This window comes from Haliotis asinina, chromosome 13 (genome assembly GCF_037392515.1).
Source record: "Haliotis asinina isolate JCU_RB_2024 chromosome 13, JCU_Hal_asi_v2, whole genome shotgun sequence".
NCBI classification, from domain to species: Eukaryota; Metazoa; Mollusca; class Gastropoda; order Lepetellida; family Haliotidae; genus Haliotis; species Haliotis asinina.
In genome coordinates this window covers 40884201-40911742 of record NC_090292.1, presented here as the reverse complement: position 1 = coordinate 40911742, position 27542 = coordinate 40884201, and the positions used below count along the sequence as shown (strand labels likewise).

At 41.4% G+C, this 27542-nt stretch overlaps 1 protein-coding gene across 1 annotated transcript; it reads left to right on the top strand.

Moving 5' to 3' along the window:
* Window positions 1–311: 311 nt before the first annotated feature.
* LOC137259546 (probable methyltransferase-like protein 24) lies at window positions 312–12500 on the top strand. The gene is made up of 7 exons (XM_067797175.1): window positions 312–395; window positions 6041–6118; window positions 6709–6776; window positions 8038–8166; window positions 10196–10270; window positions 11226–11361; window positions 12185–12500. Exons 1-7 carry the CDS (start codon window positions 312–314, stop codon window positions 12479–12481), a joined length of 867 nt encoding a protein of 288 aa, XP_067653276.1. The 3' UTR covers window positions 12482–12500.
* Window positions 12501–27542: the final 15042 nt, after the last annotated feature.

Here is a 27542-nt window from a genome sequence, read left to right as displayed (position 1 = left end):
CAAATTTTCATTATATGTGAAGGAGAAGCACTTGCTTCACGTCTTCAGCGGTAAAATGACTTTGAGTGCCAAGACTTCCCACACGTGTAGAAAAGTACCCGTATGCAATCTGTATATAAAACACGAACTGAACTGAGAATGGACATTTTTATGGATATCAACTTCTTCTTTATGGATAAAATCTTCATTCTTATGTATTTCACTTCTAAATGCCCTTCAAAGACACGAGCTGAATTGTTCTCTGTCATCACTTACACCCGTACGACCAACAAAACCTGCCTCGATTAACATCAGGGCAAAGACAACGAGCAATGGCTCTGCTGGAGGTGGGAGCCAGGTACTCTCATGTTGCAAGCATCACGGACAAAACGAACAGATGGAAGATTGGTCACAAGGTTGGAATCACACTCAGTCTGAACAATAGTTTTCAAAAATATAAATCTAGACCTTTACAGGTCCAATCAATGAGAGCCGTCTTATGCTTCCGAGTCATTCAGAGATTACGATTCAAAGAACGAGGGTAGTGCAACGGCGAGGGTCAGCGTTCAAATATGACAAGAAGGTAGACAAATTTAATACTATGAGCAGGGAGGTGAAAGACTGACCTACAAGTTCAACACGTGTTTTGGATGGAAAACATAAGGTTTGATGAAATCGCATGTTAAAATAGTCGGGCTGTGCGGTTTTCGATCAGGCTTCTAGGATCACCCCTTGTGTATTTTATGTAATTAGTGTAGCTGTAGAATTTCCTAGAATTTCATCGCCAAATTCGTTCAAATTTGAAATATATGCAAATTATGGCATCTAACATTATACGATTGCAAACGTCTCGATTTATATTTTTGAAAGCTATTGTCCAACCAGAGATTCGACCCCCTGTGCACACGCTTGAGACAAAGTGGCATGACAGCAGACAAGCTAAAGAGCAGAAGACCAAGGATCACCGCCCCAAATGAAGACAACCATTTACGGGTGCTTCACCTGAGGAACAGATTTGTAACTGTGACGTCATCAGCGGCGAAAAGTCTTGGCCCTTGAGTCAGCAGACGGACAGTAAGCAGACGTCCTCGTGTACATGGTATCCGTGCCTACCGAACGTTGAAGGGCATGACGTTGACACGTGGACAACGACGTCGTGGACTGGAACGTTCGTCAGTAGAAGCAACACAACTGGGGTCAAGATGTTTTCACAAATGAATGGTTTGATTTCACGGGAATGGGTTGATTCAGGTCCTGCAGGGACATTGGCTACAGGTGTTACATCACGTGATCAGACAACTTGTCCGCTCTGTGCAACGTCCTGTTCAGACATGCCTTAACGCCATTGCTGGTGACACGAGATACTAGAGATTTCCTGTCTTTTTAAGCAGCGATGTGTATGTTGGCTTGTGGCCGAACACCCAGCGATCAACCGTCGTTTGAAACGTAGCCTATAAACATATTGAATCAAGCCTGATCTAAGTGATCGCCTACCGAATTGTAAAATATAGGGTTGTTTTTATCGATATAAAGCCTTGAACATGTGTTTGTCACTGTTGATTGAGAGAGAATAATATACATAGGAACGTTTCTAGCATTGTACTAGCAGCTGCTACATCAGACACTTAAGTGGTTCCTTCTAATATTTGCTTATTTCTTGCAATTTTCTGTTTTACGCTATTTTCACTATGTTACGGTGTCGTTTCCGGGGCAGGGCGGAGATCAAATCCTTTCAAGGTTTTTCGGCCAATCTTTGGACATGTACTGTGGGGAATAGTTTCCAAACTTTGATAGCCAGTTGGGCTAGGTATGCCGGGATGTTACTAGCCCACAAATAATTCGCTAGCTTAAAGTTTGAATTCAGACACTATTTCGTTATTAAGCAGCTGGGCCGTTGGGGTAGCGTTCGGTTAAAGCGTTCGCCCGTCACGCCGAAGACCCGGGTTCGATTCCCCACATGGGTACAATGTGTGAAGCTCATTTTCTGGTGTCCCCCGCCGTGATATTGCTGGAATATTGCTAAAAGCGGCGTAAAACTACACTCATTCACTCACTATTAAGCAGCTAATATGATGAACATTTTTATCGTGTTACTTGTTGCATGATTTAAAAATGTATTGTGAGAGAATGATATATTTACAAAATGACCTCATGAAAATTAGCTAGCTGTTCGGGGAGTGACTGTTGCCCAACTAGGCTAGCGGTTCCGTGGTTATTTCGCTTACTGTGAACCGAGTATCAGACACTTGACGTTGTGCCTTTTGCTATGTTGGAGTTAACAGTAGTGTACCGTGTTCCCATTCAGTTTGCCTTCTCATGTCCCTTGTGTCTTTGTCACTGAGTGAGTGAGTGGGTTTAGTTTTATGCCGCACTCAACAATAGTCCACCCATATGGTGGCGGTCTGGACCAGACAGTCCAGTGATCAACAGCATGAGCATTGATCTGCGCAATTGGGAACCGATGACATATTAAGTCAGCGAGCATGACCACCCGATCCCGTTAGTCAATTCTTACGACAAGCATGGGTTATTGAAGGCCGGTATTCTTACCCGGGTACCAGCGTACTAAGCAAGCTTGGTATGTTATATCAGCTGGAAAGGAAGTTTCGTTTATTTTCTTAATTTGTTGATTGAAGGGATGATGATGATGATTTGGAGATTTAACGTTCGCTTTCCGACATAATACATATTCTCACACTTCAAAGGGAGGAAGAAACTGACCACACCCTCTCAATCAAATAGACATTACATTAACCCTTTGCTCAGTCAGTTAGACATTACATTAACCCTTTCTCCAGGAATTAGACAACATTACATTAACCCTTTTCACAATCAATTAGACATAACATTAACTCCTATACAATCACTCGGAGATTATCTTAAACTCTTTTACAAGCTGGGGATGTTGGAGTTAAAAATTTAGAATATTTTGACAAGTGAAATTAAAATTAAAATTAAACTAATACATTACTATTGGAATGTTTGTATTTATGAAAAAAAGAGATTAAACTTTCCCCACCTTTCTATCACAGCCCAGATCTGCATACCGGACCGTCCACCCAGGTGAAACTTTGACCAAAGGATCGACCCAGCAAATACAGGTAATTGAATGAGTTTAGTTTTATGCCGCATTCAGCATTTTTCCAGTTATATGACGTCTGTAAATAACCGAGCCCCTAATTTTCCAACTTTTGTAATGTTTATGTATTTGAATAGTTGTTCTGTCTTGTAGACCTAGTGAAGTGTACTACAGTGAATGAGTGAGCTTAGTTTTATGCCGCTTACAGCAATATTCCAGCTATATGGTGATAGTATGTAAATAACCCAGTCTGGACCAGATAATCCAGTGATCAACATCATGAGCATCGATCTGTGCAATTGGGATACGATGACGTGTCAACCAAGCCAGAGGGCCTGACCACCCCATCCCATTAGTCGCCTCTCACGACAAGCATGGACACACGTTATTTAGAGAGTATTTAATGTTCATCAAACACACTGATGTAGTCCTAGAGCCATATAATGAGCTGAAAACTTAAAATAACATTTCACCCGTATCGTGAGTGAGAGAGTTCAGCTTTTAGCAATATAAGTAAAAGACCGACCTCACACATGATTGTTGCTATAAAGTTTTGACAAGCTCTCAATACTATACCGGTTTTAGGAAAATGAATAAAGTGGATAAAGTTTCACAAGTAAATGTTTTGTAACCCACTCATGTAGCGGACCGATAGAAATCACTTATTCTTAGAATCGTGCTCATTCCAATTAATTTGTAGATAATTAAAGTGTTTTGTGTCACCTGACCCATAATTTTGATGCATCGCGTTTTGTGGTGACTGGTTACGTGTATTTCTGTCTAGAATATGCCTTTTGTGATAACGTTCACTATATCGAAGCGACCAGAACATAAGTACATTTCACTTTTTGACGTCCAGTATTACACATACGAATTAAATAGGGTTGGCATCTCTCGGCTTACACGAAAAACCGGGCTTGCTATGAACCTGTAACCAACCAACCAACCGTTGTTAGTCAGTACGGCCAGTAACGATTTCTTGCAAACACCCTACTCTGCATCATGGGCGAATTCTGGGTGGGAAAGTGTGGAACATACAGCCGCAATTCTTATTGAAATAAAACCAGATAAATTCCCTATCGAATAAATCCAAAGTAACGTAAACTTTTTCATTTGTACTCCAATAAACTGCTTACGCCAATAACCTGCTTACGAAATCCATCGCCTCTCGGAGAAGAAATACTATGTATTTCCCTGAAAACACCCGATCGGCGCAAAACATAACCTTTACGTAATAGCTAGATATTCCGCTTTCGTTCTACAATCTCTCCAATGAAACATGTCATTCTTTAACCTGCAATACACGAATGTATTGTGAAAATAGCGGTATCGAGTGATCGAGTCCACCATGTTTGTCCTTCACCCTCACTAGGCTCGCACCATAGTCGTCCTAGTTTCTCTAGCATTAGTCACCCCAGTAGTCGTTGATAGATGTCTTAGACCCGTGAAGGTCCCAGGGTAGCGTAGGCGTTCAGCAACCCAGGCTTGCCATAAAATCCGACCATGCTTGTTGTAAGGGGCGACTAACGGGATCGAGTGGTCAGGCTTGTTGACTTGGTTGACACATCTTATCGGTTCCCAATTGCGCAGATCGATGCTTATATTGTTGATCCCTGGATTGTCTGGTCCAGACTCGATTATTTACATACCGCCGCCATATAACTGGAATATTGCTGAGTGCGGCGTAAAACTAAACTCACTCACTCACTCACTCACTCATTGATAGAATGTCTGAGACAAATCCATGATACTGACACTGTGTGGGAGGGGCTGTTCAAAGAACCCTCAGATTTGTGAAGCAAATATGATACCAACGTGCCAACGTGCTTTCCCCAAGCCATGGGCGATAGTAATCGCCCTAGTGGTGGAAAGGAAATATGTGCAATCCCTTGTGTGAGCACAGTGTGCGAAATAGGTTCCTAGTGTTATACAAGAAAGTAGTTTACTTACTCCCAAAATAATTCACAAGCTCAAAATTTGAAAACAAAGTAAAGGATTACATACTACAATGGATGAGACTATGATATTGTCAGCATGACACTTGTGTAATCATTACTCTATTATGGCTATATTCTTGCACGATTTAAAAGTGTATTATAACATAGCAAGACGGAGTTTAGTCTTACGCCGTACTCAGCACATGATACCCCAGTGTATTATAACATAGCAAGACGGAGTTTAGTCTTACGCCGTACTCAGCACATGATACCCCAGTGTATTATAACATAGCAAGACGGAGTTTAGTCTTACACCGTACTCAGCACATGATACCCCAGTGTATTATAACATAGCAAGACGGAGTTTAGTCTTACGCCGTACTCAGCACATGATACCCCAGTGTATTATAACATAGCAAGACGGAGTTTAGTCTTACGCCGTACTCAGCACATGATACCCCAGTGTATTATAACATAGCAAGACGGAGTTTAGTCTTACGCCGTACTCAGCACATGATACCCCAGTGTATTATAACATAGCAAGACGGAGTTTAGTCTTACGCCGTACTCAGCACATGATACCCCAGTGTATTATAACATAGCAAGACGGAGTTTAGTCTTACGCCGTACTCAACACATGATACCCCAGTGTATTATAACCCCACATGGGTACAATGTGTGTGTACCCCCAGTGATATTGATAGAATATTGCTAAAAGCAACCTAAAACTTGTCGTAAGGGGCGACTAGCGAGCAGCTCAAGAAACCGTGGACTTGTTGCAAAATACGTCTCAGCAACAAGCTGTTTAAATTAGAGTGAGTGAATGAGAGTAGTTTTATGTGGCTGTTAGCAATATTTCAGTAATATCATGGTGATTAAGGGGATTGGATGGCCATGCGAGTGCGTCGTAAAACTAAACTCACTCACTCATTTTGTTGATCATGACCAAGATCAGCAAGAAATTGTGACATAAAATGTATCATATACTCTTTTTTTACTCTTCAATGCCTTTTTCTTGCGCTCCTCACCTGGTCCTTTATTTCAGAGCCGAAGATCATCATTGGTCATTCACTCAAAAACAAGCAATGTTGGTCCACTCAAAGAACTTCGCGAACAGGGACAGGTATGAAACTCCACACTGCATCTTTCATCATCATCGTCATCATCATCATCATCATCATCATCATCACATTATTCATCATCATCAGCATCATCATCAGCATCACCACCACCACTATCATCGTAGCCATCATCATCATCATCATCATCATCATCATCATCACATTATTCATCATCATTACCACCATCACAGTAGCCATATTCATCATCATCATCATCATCATCACATTATTCATCATCATTACCACCATCACCGTAGCCATATTCAACAACATCATCATCATCATCATCATCATCATCATCATCACATTATTCATCATCATTACCACCATCACCGTAGCTACATTCATCATCATCATCATCACATCACCATCAGCATCACAGTCATCGTCACCCAACTATAATACAATGACATGTAACAAGTCAACAAATCGTATCATACGTGTTGGTGGGGATGCTCATTCTTCCTAAAATTCTCCACGTGGTTTTACCTAATAAAACTTGCCCTGTTTTGGAAGACTGGCCTGAAATGGCTAAACGACTGCAACAGTCTCTCCTAAAGTGTATGCCATTACATGCATTTCCTTGTTTTAGGTTGTTCTGCCCGATAAAGATAGAATCGCGAAGATGACTCTCAGTGAAGCGTTTAGAACGTACCACAGGTAAGTCAATGTATGTCATGTCGGAACGTATACCCTGGAGATTATAGAGGACGTATGATGTAACAGTTACAATTAGGATTTTCAGAGTTGGCGATGTTGCGACGATGTTTCATGCACTATGTCCACACACGTTAAACACAATCCCATATTCCAAACGCTGATATTTCATTTCACTCTCACAAACGTTATTTATATTATTTCTAAGGTTTATTGAGGGAAATCGAATTGAAAAATACTGTTTGATAGGCAACTTGTTATAATTATAATTAATACATCTGACGGATAGACCCGTGAAGGTCCCGGGGTAGAATAGGCCTTCAGCAACCCATACTAGCCATAAAAGGCGACTCTGCTTGTCGTAAGAGGCGACTAACGGGGGCGGGTGGTCAGGCTCGCTGACTTGGTTGACACATGTCGTCGGTTCCCAATTGCACAGATCGATGCTCATGTTGTTGATCACTGGATTGTCTGGTCCAGACTCGATTATTTACAGACCGCCGCCATATAACTGGAATATTGCTGAGTGTGGCGTAAATTGCACAGATCGATGCTCATGTTGTTGATCACTGGATTGTCTGGTCCAGACTCGATTATTTACAGACCGCCGCCATATAGATGGAATATCGCTGAGTGCGGCGTAAAACTAAACTCACTCACTCACTCTGAGGGACAAGAAAAATACAAATATTCTGTAAGGATATGTTGAGGGGTAACGTCACCATATACAGCAGCGGTGGGGTAGCCTATTGGATCGGGTTCTACTCCCCACATGGGTACAATGTGTGAAGCTCATTTCTGGTGACCCCGTCATGATATTGCTTAAAGTGTAAAACCTCACTCACTCATTATTTACACGTTAATCACTAGTAGAATATTGGCGTAATACCCAGCTCAATCTCTTCGACTTGTAAATTATAATACACATTTAAATCATGCAAGAATCCTGATGAAAATTTTCGCGATACTAGCAACTTAATGATGAAACTCATCTTATGTCAATATCTTATTCTCATGTATTTTTGTAACCTTTTGCTTAGCTTCAGCTTTCAGATTTCGGGCTTTTGAATTATTTTGTGGGCTTGTTACTGTCAAGCATTGCTAGCTCGACTAGTTTTTCAACTTTGGAAAATATTTCACACACTGCTTCTCACCCAGATCTGCCAGATTGTTTAAATCCCTTGAGAAACATGCCGGTATAAAGTTTCGTTGTAATACACTAAACATGAATAGAAAATGATTGTATTTTTTCTTGCTTTCACAGTTACCTTGACAACGTAGATACACTATGCTATCGGAAACTGCGCATGGGCAGGCTAGGAGATGGAGGCTGGGAGATCTGTGACGACGGAGATTACCGCCCAATAGCACCCTGCATCGTGTACTCGTTTGGGTGAGTAGCTACCTGACTTGAATACGTATTAGTCAGCTGATTAGAATACGTATTGGTCAACTGATTAGAATACGTAATGGTCTGCTGATTAGAATACGTATTAGCTGATTAGAATACGTATTGGTCAGCTGATTAGAATACGTATTGGTCAGCTGAGTCAGCTGATTAGAATACGTATTAGCTGATTAGAATACGTATTGGTCAACTGATTAGAATACGTATTGGTCAGCTGACTAGAATACGTATTGTCAACTGATTAGAATGCGTATTGGTCAGCTGATTAGAATACGTATTAGCTGATTAGAATACGTATTGGTCAACTGATTAGAATACGTAATGGTCTGCTGATTAGAATACGTATTAGCTGATTAGAATACGTATTGGTCAGCTGATTAGAATACGTATTGGTCAGCTGAGTCAGCTGTTCGGAATACGTATTAGCTGATTAGAATACGTATTGGTCAGCTGATTAGAATACGTATTGGTCAGCTGACTAGAATACGTATTGTCAACTGATTAGAATGCGTATTGGTCAGCTGATTAGAATACGTATTAGCTGATTAGAATACGTATTGGTCAACTGATTAGAATACGTATTGGTCAGCTGATTAGAATACGTATTAGCTGATTAGAATACGTATTGGTCAGCTGATTGGAATACGTATTGGTCAACTGATTAGAATACGTATTGGTCAGCTGATTAGAATACGTATTAGCTGATTAGAATACGTATTGGTCAACTGATTAGAATATGTATTGATCAGCTGATTAGAATACGTATTAGCTGATTAGAATACGTATTAGTCTGATTGGAATACACATTACATTAAGACACAGACGTCGAATGCACTCCATTAAAAGTACGGTTTGTGTACTCGTTTGGGTGATTGGGTAGCTGACTGGAATGTGTATTATAGTCCGTTTGGCTCAAGAGCAGACCCATGAATTGCAGTCAAACTTGAAAACTAATAAACACAAAATAATCAATGAAACTGAGCATAATCAAAACATCATACCACCTCTGATAGTGTTTTTTGTCGGACATTATATCCTGAAATAAATTCTTCTGGTTGAGGTCGCAGAGTTTGGTCGTTTCAACGGCTGCCTTGAACGACCACTAGCTTGGATGTACACGTGTAGTACATGACCCCCAGGCTTGAATTCCAACTTCTCTCAGACGATTTCTAACGGTTTGGTGAGAAATGCGTCAGAGACCAGACACGATCATGTCCCGCAAATCGGTGACGTAGGTGAAACACCCGGATGAATAGATCCTCAGCAGGAGTGATCACTCCTGGTCTCCCACTTTTGGGACGAGCATGGGTCGAATTGAAGCGGGTATATCCATGTCATAATTGAGATATAGTGTTGTGGTGAACGTTGAAGTGTCTTGCAATGGCAGACTGCGCCTCGTCTGCTTCCAGAGGTTCAATAGTTCGGCCAGTAGCATTCACTCTTGGCATGACTCTCTAATCATTTGTCCGACACATTGCACATTTTTTTCTGCATGCACTTTTCATGGACCGTTTTCATGTTTATGACAAACGTTCACAAATACTGTTTAACATGCGCTTGCACGCAAAATTCAACAACCACGACATGATTAAGGGGATTCAAACATAGGAATATTCCTAATGACAATTGCTGTCAAATTATGTCGAAATAAACATTTTCGAGGGTAAGACATTGAACATAACTTGGATAGTTCGGATAGCAGTCTATCAGCAACTATATGTCTATGCATGCTAGACATATAGCTCTGCCTAGGAATTCTGTGAACAAAACATACATACCGAAATGGGAAAGGTTTTGTACCAACAGCTGAGGATATCTATTCTATCCAGTATTGTACATCAATATATATATATATATATATATATATATTTTATATATATATGATTCCACCTTATTGTTCCTGTACTGCCTGGGTGTGGCATAAAACTAAACTCGCTCACTCATTCACTATTGTTCCAAATTGGTTTTATCATGCAGCACATTTGTATCTCATGCAATGCCTTTTATTCTACAGAATCAACAACGATTTTTCTTTTGACGATGACACGGCCAAAGTGTATGAATGTCAGGTCTTTGCTTTTGATCCAAGGTTTGTATATACAGTTGTCCAGGTTGTTTGTGTTCTTTGTTTGTTCGGACAGGTATCAGCAGTATGTCTGCTGTTAGTAATCTGGTCTAAACATCCCAGAGTCTGGATATCCTGTAATCTAGACGTCCTGGACTTTGGACATCCTGGAATCGGGAGTGTTACATCATGGAGTCTAGACCTCCTGGAGTGTGGACATCCTGGAATAGGGAGTGTGGACATCTTTGCGTTTAGACATCCCGGTGTTTGGAGTCTGGACATCCTGGGGTCTTGAATCTGGATATCCTGTAGTCTGGATATCCTGGAGTCTGGATATCCTGGAGTCTTGAATCTGGATATCCTGTAGTCGGGATATCCTGTAGTCGGGATATCCTGTAGTCGGGATATCCTGGAGTCTGGATCATTGAAGAGCATGTAACATGCTAGATGTAACAGAAGAAAGTCACAATGAAGGATTTGCCTTTTCGTGAAATGAAAAATGAATGTAGTTTAAGGCAGTTTTTAGTAGCCTCATAGAGGGGGTACCCATTTACGGTGAATCGAACCCTGTTTTTTCAGCGTGACGACCGAACTCTTCAACAACTGAGCTGCCTAATCACGTTTCGTATCAGATCATATAGCGTATTCGTTTTGATCACGACTATGGGAAAGTTTGAGATCCTTCTTATGAGTTCCCAGACTGCCCACTCGTGACGATCAGGGTTAGAATTACTTCCCTAAGCAATGCTTGTCTGTAAGAAGCGACTAAGGGGATCGGAAGGTCAGGGTTCACTGACTTCGTTGACGCATGTCATTGTAACCCAGTTGCGTAGATGGATGCTCATGCTGTTGATCACTAGGTTATCTACCTCCGTGTAGCTGAACTAATGCTGAGTGCGGCGTAAACCTGAACTCACTCCAAGACTGCCTGTCTATAATGATAGTAACGACGATACTAATGATGATGATGATATTTCAGTATGAACCAAGTGAGCTACCAGAGGTCGCCACGGGTCCGGTTTATCAGGATGGGCATTGATGGAAGGGACTACAAAAGGGCATCCTGGGAAATGCGCACATTTACGAGTATGAAGAAACTGTTGAACCATACTGGCGTAAGTGATACAATATATTTTGGCATTTGGCATTACTTGCACGAAACCTTGGTTAACCCAAATATAATGTTTGTTGTTCATGTCACTGCTTCTCTTTTAGAATTTCCAACTATTTGACCCTCAAAGAACAATACATTTTGTATGATCTGACCTCGATTTCTCAAACAAAGTGAAATCTTCACTGAAATGTCAAAACTGTGTTTCACAGTTTAAAACAGCTGAATTTTTAACGCAACTGCATTTTTAAGATGAAAAAGCCCAAACAACTTAAATAATCCACTTAAATTGTTTTCTATGACTGAGTTTAATATCAATTTAAGTTCAACCTGGAAAGTGTATTTACCTGCGTTTTGTCAAATCTTTAACTTAAGTAAAATCTCAGACTTAAATACTGCGGCTGTAGGGCTCTCACTCACTCACTCAATCACTCACTCACTCAATCACTCACTCACTCACACCTTGCCTCCTATTCCTTAGTATAAGCGAAACATTTCAACTCACTCACCTTTGCCCCCTGTTCCCCTTGATAAGAGAAATAGTTCGACTCACCCACTCACTCACTTACTCACTCTTGTCTCCTATTTCTTCGGATAAGATAATAAAATTTAGTTCGACTTACTCTCACCATTGTCTCTTATTCCTGGACATAGAAAAAATAGGTCGATTCTTTCACTCACTCACTCACTCACTAGCTCACTCACTTCGCTCTTGTCTCCTATACCCTGGGATAAGATATTTTTTTCCCACTCACTCGCCTACTCACCCATTCCATATTTTGTAGGACAGTTCCTTATCGAGTAAAATAATTCCTTTTATTGCCCAGAGAGTCGTTGATGTCTTGAAGATGGATGTTGAAGGTTCTGAATGGCCTTCTCTCCCGAACATAGTGTCATCAGGTGAACTGTCGAAAGTCAGACAGCTTCTCGTGGAATATCACGGACCTTGCACCGAGAAGAATGACTGCATCAACAGACTAAAACTATTGAAAGACATATATGATGCAGGATTCAGGAAGTTTTATGTCCACAAAAATCATCACTGTACACTTAACAATGCCTTATTTCCTGTCTTGAGGACATTTTGCTATGAGATTCATTACGTGAACATCAACCATATGTGAGTATTAACAGATCTCAGGATATTCAGACGGGTTTTTCGCCATATCCACATTTTCATTGCTCCTACTTTGCCTTTGGGCTGCAAAAAAAATTAAATGTTTCTCTCGCACACTTTTTTATTTTTTTAAAAGTGACGAGGGAGGAAAGTTTTTTTCACCCAGAAATACAGATTGGGAAGTTTAGCTTGTGTTAATGGGTTGTAGATTCAGTAGTACTGCTCCTTACAGATACTCATTCTTATATTGCACAAATTGATGAGAGGGACGCGGCAAAGTAAAAAATTATATTTTTTAAGTGGTAATAAAAAAATTTACGCGCACAAAAATCATATCTTATTTAGCCTTAGTCTAGGTTACACGTCTCAGACACAGTCTAAGTAAACATCGGTTCAGTAGTATTCGCGACTGCTTATACTGAGCCTAGCAAACCCTATTAGAAGGTCGCGTGAGTTAACCAGTTCAATTGAGCAATCAGAAAACAACTTACCAAATCGCGAGAGTTTATATTCGCATATATACGTTTGGAACTTTCAGCTCGAAAAAAATATTGTTTCCGTACGATCGCTTCCGGGCGATGTACATGGGGTACGCCATAACAATAAGCAGACGTTCAAAAATGGCGTTTTGGGCAATATTCAAGGAAATATTAGGTAATGGGAACCATGTTATCAGGAGGCCCAGAGCGTATATACTGCAGGTGAATCTGTGTTTAATCCGGATGTTCTTGTTCTTTTGTTGAGATATTAGTGCCGGTGACCGTGGAATTTTGTAAGTCCCGCCAAACCCTAAATACTAGTTGTAGTCCGTTCGGTCCTCTCGCATTTGACTGGGCAGTCATGGGTCGCTCAAAGGTTATAGCAGTGTAACGGGTACAGCAGTGTAACGAGTACAGCAGTGTGACGGGTACAGCAGTGTAACGAGTACAGCAGTGTGACGGGTACAGCAGTGTAACGGGTATAGCAGTGTAACGGGTATAGCAGTGTAACGAGTATAACAGTGTATCGGGTATAGCAGTGTAACGAGTACACTATTGTAACGGACACAGCGGTGTAACGGGTATAGCAGTGTAACGGGTACAGCAGTGTACCGAGTATAGCAGTGTAACGGGTATATCAGTGTAACGAGTATAACAGTGTAACGGATACAGCAGTGTAACGAGTACAGCAGTGTAACGAGTACAGCAGTGTAACGGGTACAGCAGTGTAACGAGTACAGCATTGTAAAGGGTACAGCGGTGTAACGAGTACAGCATTGTAACGGGTACAGCAGTGTAACGAGTATAGCAGTGTAACGAGTACAGCAGTGTAACGAGTACAGCAGTGTAACGAGTAAAACAGAGCCTAAGATTACTTAGACTACAATCTGACATTACTATGAGATCACTAACAGAACTGTCTTCAAGTACGCTTCAAATGACTTACGCCTAGTGTGCGAAACAGTTTTTAAAGTTGGCCAGTCAGGCTAGCTATAACTGAAAATCATCAGTCCATAAAATAATTCACTAGCCTGAAATTCGAATGCTGACATCATCCTTAAGCTGCATATATCATGAACATTTTAATCAGGGCATGAGCTGAAAGTGTATTAGAACTTGACCAATCGGAAAGAGTGATGCATGTTTAGAATGACACCAGGAAAATTCACTTGCCACGCTGGCTAGTGAATGTGAAGATTTGCCGACCCGGGTGTGGTTTACTAGCCACGGGTAAACGGACCAGTGGCTCTTTCGCACACTGCTTATGCCAACACTGTCTGACCGTAAATGTTTCTGGCAAACTATCTTGGCCTGCAAGAACATCATGTAGTACCTCAGGTAACCTGGGCTTTGTTACCAACAGAACATCATTATTTAGTATGCTTTGTGTTATTGTTAACATGTATTCTGTTATTAACATCTGTGTTCAGTGTTCATTAAAAAACCGAATTGATGGTGTGTGTAAGTATCAATACTGCAGAACGTGTATGTTTGAAATAACGTGTACATTGATAGAAGTGCCACGTTAATAGGGGAATTGCATATAGCCAACATAAGTCGAACAATCAATCCCAAGGAAGAGGTGAGTTGGTTGGAAGTTTGTTGTTTAAGGCCGCACTAAGAATATTCCAGCATTATGGCTGTGGTCTGGATGTTATCGAGCCTGGACCATACAGTCCCGTGATCAACATCATGACCATTGACTTATGCGATTGGGATACAATGACATGTGTCAACCAGGTCAGTCAGCGTGACCATCTGATCCCGTTAGCTTCCTTGAACGACAAGCATAGAACTTAGGTCATAAATCAGTTTATGTTATTCAACAAATCAGTGTATGTTATTCAACGTTGAGCTCGGAGATTCCTTGGATGAACTTCTGTTCTGCCTCACAAAGAATCACATGTAATATATGTGGTCTCACCACAGGCAAGAGAGTTCACCGGGTATCCAAGTCATGTGGCTACAACCACCTGGCGTCTCAAAGGCATGTTGGGTTATCCTGCGTAATAATAATCAGATTCTGATTACAGCGTCCATTGAGCGTCCACTGGAGTGAGTGAGTGAGTGAGTGAGTGAGTGAGTTTGGTTTTACGCCGCTTTTAGCAATATTTCAGCGATATCACGGCGGGGGACACCAGAAAATGGGCCTCACACAGTGTACCCATGTGGGGAATCGAACCCGGGTCTTCGGCGTGACGAGCGAACGCTTTAACCACTAGGCTACCCCACCGCCCCGCGTCCATTGGATACTAGGCGCTATATAAATGAGTTATTGTTGTTGTTATTTTATTATTATAAACACTGTAGCCACGTTTTGGTCCAAACAGACGATCATATCTCAGGAAACGGTAATGTACATATAACTGCAGGTACTTAAATATATAACAAAGTTATGGGTTGAATGTTGACGTGCCATGAAGACGCGCATCACATTGGAGTATACACATCATAATTGCAGGATGTGCATTTCCGGTTTCTGAACCTATTTTAAAGAAAGACAATACACGATGGCAAATTTGTAGCATGGATGACAGAGGGATGTCCTTTCGTGAGAACGGTGCTTGTGCAGCAGCCATAAAAAATCCATGTCCCTCGCCGGGATTCGAACCACGAAGTCCACCTGACCAAGTGAGTGAGTGAGTGAGTTTAGTTTTACGCCGCACTCAGCAATATTCCAGGTATATGGTGGCGGTCTGTAAATAATCTAGTCTGGACCAGACAATCCAGTGATCAACAACATGAGCAACGGTTTGCGCAATTGGGAACCGAGGACATGTGTCAACCAAGTCAGCGAGCCTGACCACTCGATCCTGTTAGTCGCCTCTTACGACAAGCATAGTCGCCTTTTATGGCAAGCATGAGTTGCTGAGGGCCTGTTCCACCCCGGGACCTTCACGGGTCCCACCTGACCAAAGATGACGCCACACACTGTTACATGAGTATGACTGCAGAAAGCACGTCACGCATTGCAGAGTACTGAGACTTAGTTTGATCAAATTATATATGAACGTGCTCATCCCCACGTTGGACGCCATTATAGCCGCCATAGATTTACCGAGTCCCGTGCTGGGGTTCGAACCTCGGACCTGCTTGTCCACATGACCAAAGAGGTTGACCGGTCCCCTTCAACATAACCCCTGCGGTCTTGAGTGGTCGAGTTAGGAAGGAAGTGGCTACCGCAATCTGTCTCACAGTCCCTGAACCACAATATTTTCCCTGGTGCCAAGCCCCTTCTGCAATGCTAATGCACTGCAATGTTAGTGTACTAAATGAAGCAAATCTAGATTCCCCTAGGTTTTTCTAATCGCTAAGGCTTATTTTCATTTGACACGGGTTTGGTTGTTACTATCCAAATTATATATATTCGGAGACTAAGCGTTAATCTATGGCTACCGGTAAAATAAAGGATAGCTCCAAAACGAAAATGCGTAACCGTGACCATAGTCACCAAGTCCTAATACGTCTGACAAGATGCATACCTGACCTGAGTTACCTGACTCCACATTCCACCAGTACCGCAAGAAAGAGGCTGCATGTCATCTGACCATTCGTCCCAGACTGGCACAGGGACCGACATCTAGCATGATGCAGGATTCGTGAAAACCTACACTTAGTATTCTATGGACATTGTGTTCAATGGTCTTCGTCGCATTACCTTAAGCCGTATGGAAGAGTCGAAAATGGTGATCCTTTGGTGATCCACTGAAGGCGTGGGGTTGCTTGACTGTAAGCTGAATACACTCAGCTGTAAGCTGGATATACCCTGTGATCGACGTCATTAACAGAAAGTGCGGCATCCAGCCGTCGTGCCACTCTTGATAGCCATCCCCTTGCCAATCGTGCAATAATAATGGATTACAACGCTCAACGTCACCGTCACCCATGATTATGTTTTGATAAAGTTGTAATCGATTGCATGCGATGGGAGCGTAGCAATCGGCAAAGCAGGCGGGTGGGGTAAACCGAAGTGTCTAGATTGTCTAGATATTGTATTGTAAAACGTTTAAAGTCGGGGGATCATCTCAAAAGTTTTATTCCTTTTTTGTTTTAAAAAAATTCTTTAGTCCCCGCAAAGACAGGATTGCCTCTGATCAGACCTGCATTCCATTGATGTTACAGCATCGTACTGTAATGACGTCTGTGACGCCACATCAAGTTTTTGACTTCAGGGCATTGTTACAAAATCTATCATCAAAATCTCTTAGGAGATGTTTAATTTCATAAAAACAATATCTCCAGTGGAACACAGTTTTGGGTGATAAATGATCTTTCAGAAAAAAAATACCCCAAAAAGCAAACAAAAAACAAAAACAAACGTACCAACGTACTTTGTTTGCACTCCACTGATTGTACCCAAATCATACAAAGAGGTGAAACAGTACTTAACTTAACTTAAATGCTTAACTTTTTTCCCACGTGATCCTTTACACGGCACCACAGTTGAATGGATAACTGCTTATAAGGCCGTTTATTACGCCATGCTTCTCCAAAAATCCATTATGGACGTCTTTCCGCAATACTAACTGATCTGCCCTCTAGGATGAAACCATATAAAGAAACAGAATTCCGCATTTAGAGGCACCCGTGGCGAGCCACCTCCTCGTGGTGGGTGCTGGGTAACGCTAAGAGCTCGCCAACACCCCCGCTGTGGACCCGGGGGGGATATTTGGTCCACCAACCCGTTTGCCGTGGGTTGCGTCCCTGTGTCGGTGGAGGAGGGGATCCTGGTGGTTGAGGGCAATGGGAGCAGGACCAGCGTTCCTGTTGCTCAACACACCACTTCGGCCCCGACTTCACCTAGACGGGTGGTAGAATAGGCCCGATTCTATCAATCGGCTGGTCACGCCAAGCCCTGTGTATGGACTTATGTCATTACACAGTTTTAATTTGGAAAAGAGTTACTTTTGGACTTGGCACATTTGTTTATATAAAATGTTAAAGATCTTCATTATGATGTTTGAAACTTTGCCTAGAGTCTTATACCCAGAAGGCGGTGGCTCATGGGCCAATCTGGTGGATGTGTTATTTATAACTCTTCTGCTGGAGTATATCATCCGAGTATCCTTGGTGCTGCAAGTTGGAGACCCACTTGTTTTTAGCATTGTCCTTGTGATACTCCGTGGTGGGTGGGGAGCTCGGGTGATGAAAATATAAATATTAAACATGGCTTACGAAACCCCAACTAAGAAAACCAAACGTCCTCTTGAAACTGATCCCATTGATGATGACATCCGACCGTCCAAATCAATTGATTTTTGGCCACGTTTTCTAGTGATAGAAACTATTGACAAGACACCTTTCAAGCTGAATCCATTTGCAATATCCAAGGGTATTCAGGGTATTGCTGGAGAAGTAAAAAACATACGAAAGTTACGTTCAGGTGCGCTGCTGGTTGAATGCTCTAAAAGACAGCAATCAGCCAACCTTATGAGTACCGAATCATTCGTTGGCGTTCCAGTTACGGTCTCTGCTCATAAGACCTTAAATACAAGCAAAGGTATCATCAGGGACCGCGATCGACTATTTGCTGAAATGTCAGAAATTGACATTGCATATGAGATGAAAGATCAAGGTGTGCTCTATGTCAAACGCTTTTCGACCCGTAAAAAAATGAAAGTGTTCCCACCAATACCTATCTCTTGTCCTTTTCGTCTCCGACAGCTCCAAAATCATTGAAGGCTGGTTACTGCAACATCAAGGTTGACATGTACATTCCCAATCCACTCAGATGTTTTAAATGCCAGAAGTATGGCCATGGCGTAAATACTTGTACATTGTCCGTTGTGTGTGCTCACTGTGGTGAGAAGTCACACACAACGGAAGATTGTACAAGTACCTTTAAAAAGTGCACCAACTGTTCAGGAAACCATTCATCGTTTTCAAAAGAATGCCCGATTGGGAAAGAACACGTGGAAATTAACAGGATTAAATTTACACAAAACATCAGTTTCTCGGATGCCAAAAAACTTGCTAAGAGATCTGAGCTTCCAGACAGTTATGCTTCTGTAATCAAAACATCAACTGAATCCAGCCATAAACTATCTACTTTATCCACAAGCTGTCAAACAAATTTGACTTGGGTCAAATGTGATTCTCCCCAGATGTTATATCCTACCACATCGTCTCAAACTACGGAGTCACTTCCTAGTCATTCACAAAAGCAGTCAGAGTCTTCATCTGATCTTAAGCGATCCTCTCAGTCGCGTTCACAATCTAAATCGTCATGTGATACTCAGTCAGCAGTATCAAGCAAAAGTAAACTGAAGCATGAGGCCTCAAAAAAACAAAGTGGAAGAGCCCCGAAAGGGTCGGAAAATAAAATACAGCTACACAACAGATATGGATCTCTGGAGGACATGGACGTATCTGAAAACGTCCATTCTAGGGCACATAGCCTGTCGCCCTCCAAAAAGGTGCGGGGTAGATCCCCAATAAATCCCCCCAAAAGATACTTTCTTCTTATAATATCATACAGTGGAACTGCAGAGGGCTAAAAAATAATTTCAGTGATTTACAGCTATTGATCCAGGACTTTAATCCATCAGCAGTCTGTCTGCAGGAGACATATTTAAAGCAGACGGATACTTTTGACCTACGCCATTTCAATGCTTACCATTCTTTTTCACCCCCGGGGGAGAGGGCCACTGGAGGAGCTTCTATACTTATAAACCAGAATATTATTCAGAGCCCTATTATTCTTAATACTGGTCTCCAGGCTGTTGCTGTGAGACTTACTTTACACGTTGCACTCACACTATGGTCTTTATATATCTCACCGTCTTCAACACTTCAGAAGACCGAACTACAAAATTTGTATAACCAACTCCCGAAACCCTGTGTTATTATGGGAGACGTAAATGGCCACAACCCACTCTGGGGTGGTACAACTACAAATGCTAAAGGTAAAATACTAGAGGAGTTCTGTTCCGAAAATGATTTATGTATTTTCAATGATGGGTCGAACACATATCTACATCCTGGCACAGGAACATATTCAGCCCTTGATTTATCAGTTTGTGATTCAAGTCTTCTTAACGAATTTGAATGGTCAGTTCATGATGACCTCTGTGGGAGTGACCATTTCCCAACATTACTAAAACCTGTGAATCCATCTGATGTTCCTCCATCATCAAGATGGAACTTCAAAAAGGCTAACTGGCGTTTATATGAAACTCTCCGTGTTGACAGGCTTAAACCTGAACTTGTTGATAATGTTCCTGATGCTATTCAACGTTTTTGTGATGAAATGAATGTTATTGCTCATGAGTGTATACCAAAGTCCTCTGCAGTTCCACATATTCGCAAACCATGGTTCAATGATCAATGTAAACAAGCTAGAAAGGAACGGAAAAAGGCAGAACACTATTTCCGTCGACACCCCATGGTGCATAATTTGAATAAATTTAAGATTGTAAATGTTAAAGCACGGCGTACTTTTAAACAAAGCAAACGCCGATCTTGGCAACGATATGCATCAAACATTAATTCACGTACACCAATATCTAAAGTCTGGAATATGATCCAAAAAATCAAAGGTAAGGGCTCTAAATCTAGTATTCACCACCTTAAAGATGGAAACCAGTTACTAACTAATGAAACCGATATTGCTAATAAACTTGGTGAAACTTTGGCACAACATTCTTCCTCGTCAAATTATGAACCTAAGTTCCAAACATATCAAAAACAGCAAGAAAAGAAAACTATTAACTTTAATTCAGATAATGGGGAAGACTATAATGAAACTTTTTGGTTACATGAGCTTCATACTGCTCTTGATCAGGCTCATGATACTGCTTCAGGAGCTGAAAACATACATTATCAACTCCTGAAGCACTTGCCAGATGCTTAGAGACGCTGTTACATATTTTTGATAATATTTGGACATCTGGACAATTTCCTTCGTCGTGGCGTGATGCTATCGTTGTTCCCCTTCCTAAACCTGGACGTGATCATACGGACCCTTCCAATTATAGGCCAGTTTAACTTACTAGCTGTGTTTGCAAGACCATGGAACGCATGATAAATAATCGACGTGTCTGGTACTTGGAAACAAAAAACCTAATAACAGATATTCAGTGTGCTTTCCGCAAAAACAGAAGTACAGTCGATCACTTAGTGCGTTTAGAATCTTTTGTTAAGAATGCCATAATTAATAAACAGCATGCAGTGTTGATCTTTTTTGATCTAGAAAAAGCATATGACACCACTTGGAAACATGGGATTTTAAAAGATTTACATGACTTCGGATTGCGAGGCCGATTGCCTCAATTTATAGCCAACTTTTTAAATGATAGACAATTTCAAGTCCGTGTGGGTTCTACCCTGTCTGATCATTACAGTCAGGATCAGGGTGTACCACAAGGCAGTATTTTGTCTGTTACACTTTTTAGCATGAAGATAAACAGTTTATCAAAGGTTTTAAACGATTCAATTGATGATTCACTTTTTGTGGATGATTTTAACATTTCATGTCGAGGTAAAAACATGCATACTATTGAACGGCAAATGCAGTTGTGTCTGAACAAGATAAATAAATGGTGTTTGGAAAAAAAGGCTTTAAATTTTCTAAGTCTAAAACTAACTGTATACATTTCTGCCGTAAATACAAACCACATAAGGACCCTGAACTGTATCTAAACGGCACACCTATTAAAGTTGTTAAAGATTCCAAGTTTCTGGGTCTTATATTTGACTCCCACTTGACGTTCTTGCCACATATTAAATCCCTTAAAGTTAAATGTTTGAAGGCACTCGACTTGTTAAAAGTTGTTTCCAATTCAAAATGGGGAGGCAATCAAACCACCCTACTTCACTTATACAGATCACTCATTCGCTCCAAACTTGACTATGGTTCCATTGTATATGGTGGAGCCTGTAAAAGCAGTCTCAAAATGTTAGATTCCATCCATCATCAAGGTCTAAGATTATGTCTTGGATCTTTTCGAACTTCTCCCGTTGACAGTCTCTATGTCGAGGCAGATGAGCCATCTCTCACTCAGCGACGTATAAAATTATCTTTACAATATGCTACAAAACTATACTCTAACAAATCTAACCCGGCGTATAACTGTGTTTTCAATCCTCTCTACGAGGATTTATACAACAAAAAGTGTTCTCTTGTTCCATCTCTCGGACACAGAATTAAACCCTTTCTTTCTTCGGCCGGCATTGAGCTGGAAACCATAGCTCCTTTCCGTCTTCTTTCTTCTCCTCCTTGGCAATTGGTTAGGCCACAAGTTGACCTAACATTAACATCATTTAAAAAATCAGAAACAAATGACTTACAATATAAACAAGAATATCATCAATTAAAACATAAATATAGCAATTACAAACCCTTATTTACGGATGGATCCAAGGACGGTGGCGCAGTGGCTTTTGCCACTGTCATTGGATCCAGAACAATATCTTCTAGAATTCCAGATAACAGTTCTATTTTTACTGCAGAAGCAAACGCCATATTGACAGCTCTTAGGTATATTCAGAGACATCCTAAACGTAAACAATATATAATCTATTCAGACTCTCTTTCTTGCCTTCAGGCTATTCAAAATATTTCTTGTAAACATCCACTTTTAATAGAAATTATTGAATTGTATAATAATCTTGCTACTGGCCAGTACGACATCGTCTTTTGTTGGTTACCCAGCCACGTAGGTATTTCCGGTAACGCAATGGCTGATCTTGCTGCCAAGGCAGCACGCAACAAATCTGTGACACCACTTCTTATTCCTTACACTGATTACAAAGCTAGCATTAGAACTTACATCCGTGATCTGATGCAGAAGACGTGGGACACCCAAGTAGGTATAAATAAATTACATGAAATAAAACCGTATATTGGTTACACCTACTTGGGATGTCAGTCCAGATTTGAAGAGGTTATTTTAAGACGATGTCGTATTGGCCACACACGATATACTCATGCATACCTATTGAAAGGTGAGGATCCTCCGTTTTGTATCCCTTGTGATGAGAGAGTCACGGTCAAGCATATTCTGCTTGACTGTGTCGAATTCTCCATCACAAGGGATAAATATTTTAATGTCAAAACTGTAAAGGATCTTTTTACTAACAATAATTCTCATTTAATCGTTGGTTTTTTAAAAGAAATTGATTTTTTGGTAGAATTTTGAATAACGTGTTCTGTAAATAGATGTATTTTAATTATTGGTTGTTTAGATTTGTAACTAGAATTGTTAGTGGCTGTACCCTGAACGGGGGTTGAAGTATTGTAAAATTATTTTCCTCCTGAGAGGGTACGTAAGTCCTCAAACAGTCAAAGTCAATTCTAAATTTCCAGGTTTTTAATCGTAGAATATGCGTCTTTTTATTGTATGGTTAGATTTCACAAATTGCTGATCTACCTTCAGTTGTTAGCAATCTACAGCCCATTTTTACATTGTATTGTCCTGTATAGATAAATTGTTTTAGGTATAGTTACTAGTTTTATATTCTACTCTGTGATATCCTAGTTGTTTTACTGTCCTTCGCTGACAGGTTTTATAATAGACATATATTTCATTTTAGTATTAAATTTCCTCGTCACGATATGGCTGAGATATTGCCGATGTGACGTTAAATATTAACTCACTCACTCACTCCGCATTTAGAAACAACCTTTAATTAAACAGTTCGAATGAATGAATGGAACGTTGCATTGAATCGACTCTCGCGCCCTCTACCGCATGAACAGTATTTCAATCGAACCCCATAGAGTTATGTCCCTCCGGGCGCTCAAACCACAACGTGTGATTGAAACAGCTTCGATAAATATCGACAACACTGCATGCGACAGCTTCCGAAGTACGAACCAATTGCTTACATCCCATATGTGACAAGTGTTCGAGGCTGTTTTCGAAGTTTCAAATATCGATTTCAGGCAAGTCGCAATGACTAATACGTCTTCTATTGCATTAACAGGAAGCTGAGCCAAAGTGACCCGTGAAGGTCCCGGGTAGAACAGGCCCTCAGCAACCCATGCTTGCCATAAAAGGCGACTATGCTTGTCGTAAGAGGTGACTAACGGGATCTCGTGGTCAGGCTCGCTGACTCGGTTGACACATGTCGTCGGTTCCCAATTTGCGCAGATGGATGCTAATGTTGTTGGTCACTGGATTGTCTGGTCCAGACTCGATTATTTTCAGACCGCCACCATATACCTGGAATATTGCTTAGTGCGGCCTAAAACTAAACTCACTTACTCACTAACCCAAAACATCGTCGGAAATGTGTGACTCTGTGCAGGGAACGTTATTTTAAAAGTAAAACTTCAGCCGTCGTCAAACGTTCACATGCAGATTTCAGTAATACGTCAGCGAGTTTTAATGCTTGGAAACAACCAATCATCGTCTCCAGCTGAATCAAGTTGAGTTGTCTGGACGGATCGTAACAAGGACTATGATGTCAGTCTGTTCTCACAGCAGGGTTGCAGCGCAATCAGAGGTATGATACACCAAACTTCAATGCTGACAATTCTTCAAGTTTTGAGGCAGGGAAAATTGAGTACAAACTGGATATATACTTGTCAAAATGACGTAACGACTACAGAAATATATTTTACAAACTCATGAGATTGGTGTCGAAGAATAAATGATTAGATTTTTTATGGAAGGGTATTATGGTCACAATCACATTTGAACTTCGGACCAGGTAACACTTACTTTCATAAACGTAGAATATACTTAAGTCGACTTAAAGAATACTTTCATATACGCAGGCGACAAATACGTCTGCTGAAAGGATACCTTCAGATATATGTACTAGATATTTACATCTACCTAAAGGGTACATGTATATCCTTAGTATGTTCTATAGTTTACTTAAAGGATAACCTGTGATGTGTTGGAGATTACTGAAAGAATACTTTCATATACGTTGACGATACTAACGTCTACTGAAAGGGTACTTTCATATACCTGGTAGGTGCCTACATTTATTTAAAGCACAGGAGGACTGGAGCGCAAATAAGGTTGTGCAGCAGAGAGAAAACGACCAGTCTTCCTGCATGCGAGCGAAGTGTGCAAAGGCTGGCAACCTATTTCCCTCGCTTTGGTTCGAAAAATATTTTTGACGTCAAAATGAAATATCGCCACGGTCAAGGGTACACACACATCTGCGCTGTGCTCTCAGATTTCCAACCTTGCATTTAACAATTACCCTGGTAGCATATATTTTATTTTATTCAACTTTTTAAGCGCTACTCATGGTATATCAGATCGTTCTTCGCCTGCCAGCTTCCGGTTCAACGAGTGAAGGAAAAGTAATAAGCAGAAATTAAAACGAAATACCATATTGCCTAAAGTTGCCATGGAACCGTTTGAGTGTATTTCTCTTATCTGTCGTCGTTATTGTTAGAATTCTGGTAACATTTATTCTACATAAAATCATTTCTGGCGTAGTGGGAGAACCCGAAGTATTCCTTATGCCGGACACATAATTCAGCAAGTACATTCAGATTTAACTCGCCTGTTTCTTCACTCCGTTGAACCGGAAGCTGAAATCCCATCCCATACCATATGACCCCCGCCTCCATCCAAGGCTGCACCTTTTGGACACAGTTGGGCGCCAGTTGCTCGGCCCAACGTCTGTAACGTTTAATTGACTCTCATCTGTACACAGAACTCTCTCACATTCACGTTGCTATAACTGACGTACAGTTCGAGCCTACTGTAACCTGCGTTGGCAACGTTGACGGGTCAAAGTCATTCCACGAAAGGGACGGTGAGCTCTGATGCCAGCCATGCGGAGTCTTGTGTACGGTTCGTGTGCTAATGGGGCCAATGCCGTCGCCGCCGTTGACGTCCCCGTGAAGAATCTGTTTCGCAGGTGTATTGTAGGGACGGCAACTGGTCTGGTAACCCTTTGTCTACACGTCCCAGGACGGTCTGGCATGTCTGTTAGTAACCCTGGCTGCAGTGAAAGCCGAATTTAGCCGAAGATACAATGTGTAAAACCTATTTGTTGCGCCCCCCACCGTCCTGGAATATTACTAATAACGGCTTAAAACGTAAGTCACTAACTCACTTTTTCACAATCGTGCTGATTGGGCAAATTGAAGTAATGAGTGCTGCAACTTGTAGGTTTCCGTTCTTGGTGTTTTAGAATATAAAATGCGTTCATGATTTCAATATTGCACATTTTCAGGATGAACGCGACTTTAAAACTTGACATTAAATTTCAACTCATTTTATTGCACAATCATGTTCAGGGGTCATTTCTAAGTAATGATTGATGCCATTTGTTGGTTTGCGGTTCGAATAATGGTGTCAGGCAGAAACTTTAGTACGATAGAAACTGACAACATGAGGCTAGTACGAATTTCAGAGATCAGTGTAAGTACCCCGATAATTTTATGTATCCTGTATTTCCTGTGACAATCACACGGTCTTATTTTTTTCAACCGACTTCCAGACCCAACGCTTATTGACGGTACGGTGCTTTGGGGCGTACCCACCCCAACTCCCACCATAAACGCTGTCGACGTTGACCAACGCACACGCCAGCATACCGTTCACCTCGCCGTCTGTGTACCCTTGACCTGCCATCTGAGTTGTCCGGAATAAATCTCGACTCGTCACTGAATCAAACATCATAACAATCTTGTCTCCTGTGCCAGATGCTGTCTGCAACACGTATGACGAGCTCGTCATTGACGGTGGAGCATAATTTGACGGACGTCGGTGACGGTGGAGCATAATTTGACGAACGTCGGTGACGGTGGAGCATAATTTGACGGACGTCGGTGACGGTGGACCTTTACTAAGGTTAGTCTCCCGTTGCACGAAACAACCTTAACTAAGGCTAACCTTAAGTTAAGTCTGAGAATTAAGGTTGGTCCCACCCAACCTTAGAGTCTCTAAGATTGGGAAGGGAATATGTTGGCTACTTTTATTTTACAAAACGAGACTGAGAGAAGTTTAAGGAAGCAGAGCGTGTGCTCCAGCGCTGAAGAGTTCAGCCTTAGTTAAGGTTACTGCTAAGGTTGGAGTCCGAATTAAGGTTGCCCTAAGGTTGTTTTGTGCAACGGGCGTATCTTTCTCTTAAGGTGATCGTAACTCTAACCTTAGTGTTTAAGGTTGATCTTAGCTAAGGTTGTTTTCTGAACAACGGAACTGGTTCTGACTGGACGTACGCTAGGCAGCCAAAGCGGTAGTCGGGAATGAATTCCTTACATGGGTCAGCCGAATGTGTTCGTCTTGCTGACGTGTCGTCACGGGTGGACGGTCGGTCGAGGGCAAAGCTCTTGAGTTCCCATAATGATCAAAACGTCTTCAAAGAGATGACATCGTCTGGCCACTTCTTTTAGGCTATTCCAGCTTATAGCACACTCATTGTGCGTAACGCTTTTTAATAACCTTTGTTCTATACTATTTAAGTTGTGCATAGTTACATTTTTTCCCGTTAGCATAGGTTCCCGTGTTCACTTTCAGAATAGCTCTTCTGTTTGGACATGTGTCAGTCTGGAGTCTGGTTTTGATATTCCAAGCTACCTACATTCGTGGTCACAGACCCGACGTCAACGTGGCGTCAATCATGATGACGTGTCCCGCGCCACGAGCACTCCAGTGTGCACGGCTGTGCACG

Bases quoted from the DNA above. Each gene is read 5' to 3' on its own strand.
- LOC137259546 (XM_067797175.1), top strand. From the start codon at position 312: ATGGCTCTGCTGGAGGTGGGAGCCAGGTACTCTCATGTTGCAAGCATC. The intron at 396-6,040 runs GTTGGAATCACA...CCTTTATTTCAG, and splicing joins GATGGAAGATTGGTCACAAG to AGCCGAAGATCATCATTGGT. The intron at 6,777-8,037 runs GTAAGTCAATGT...TTGCTTTCACAG, and splicing joins GCGTTTAGAACGTACCACAG to TTACCTTGACAACGTAGATA.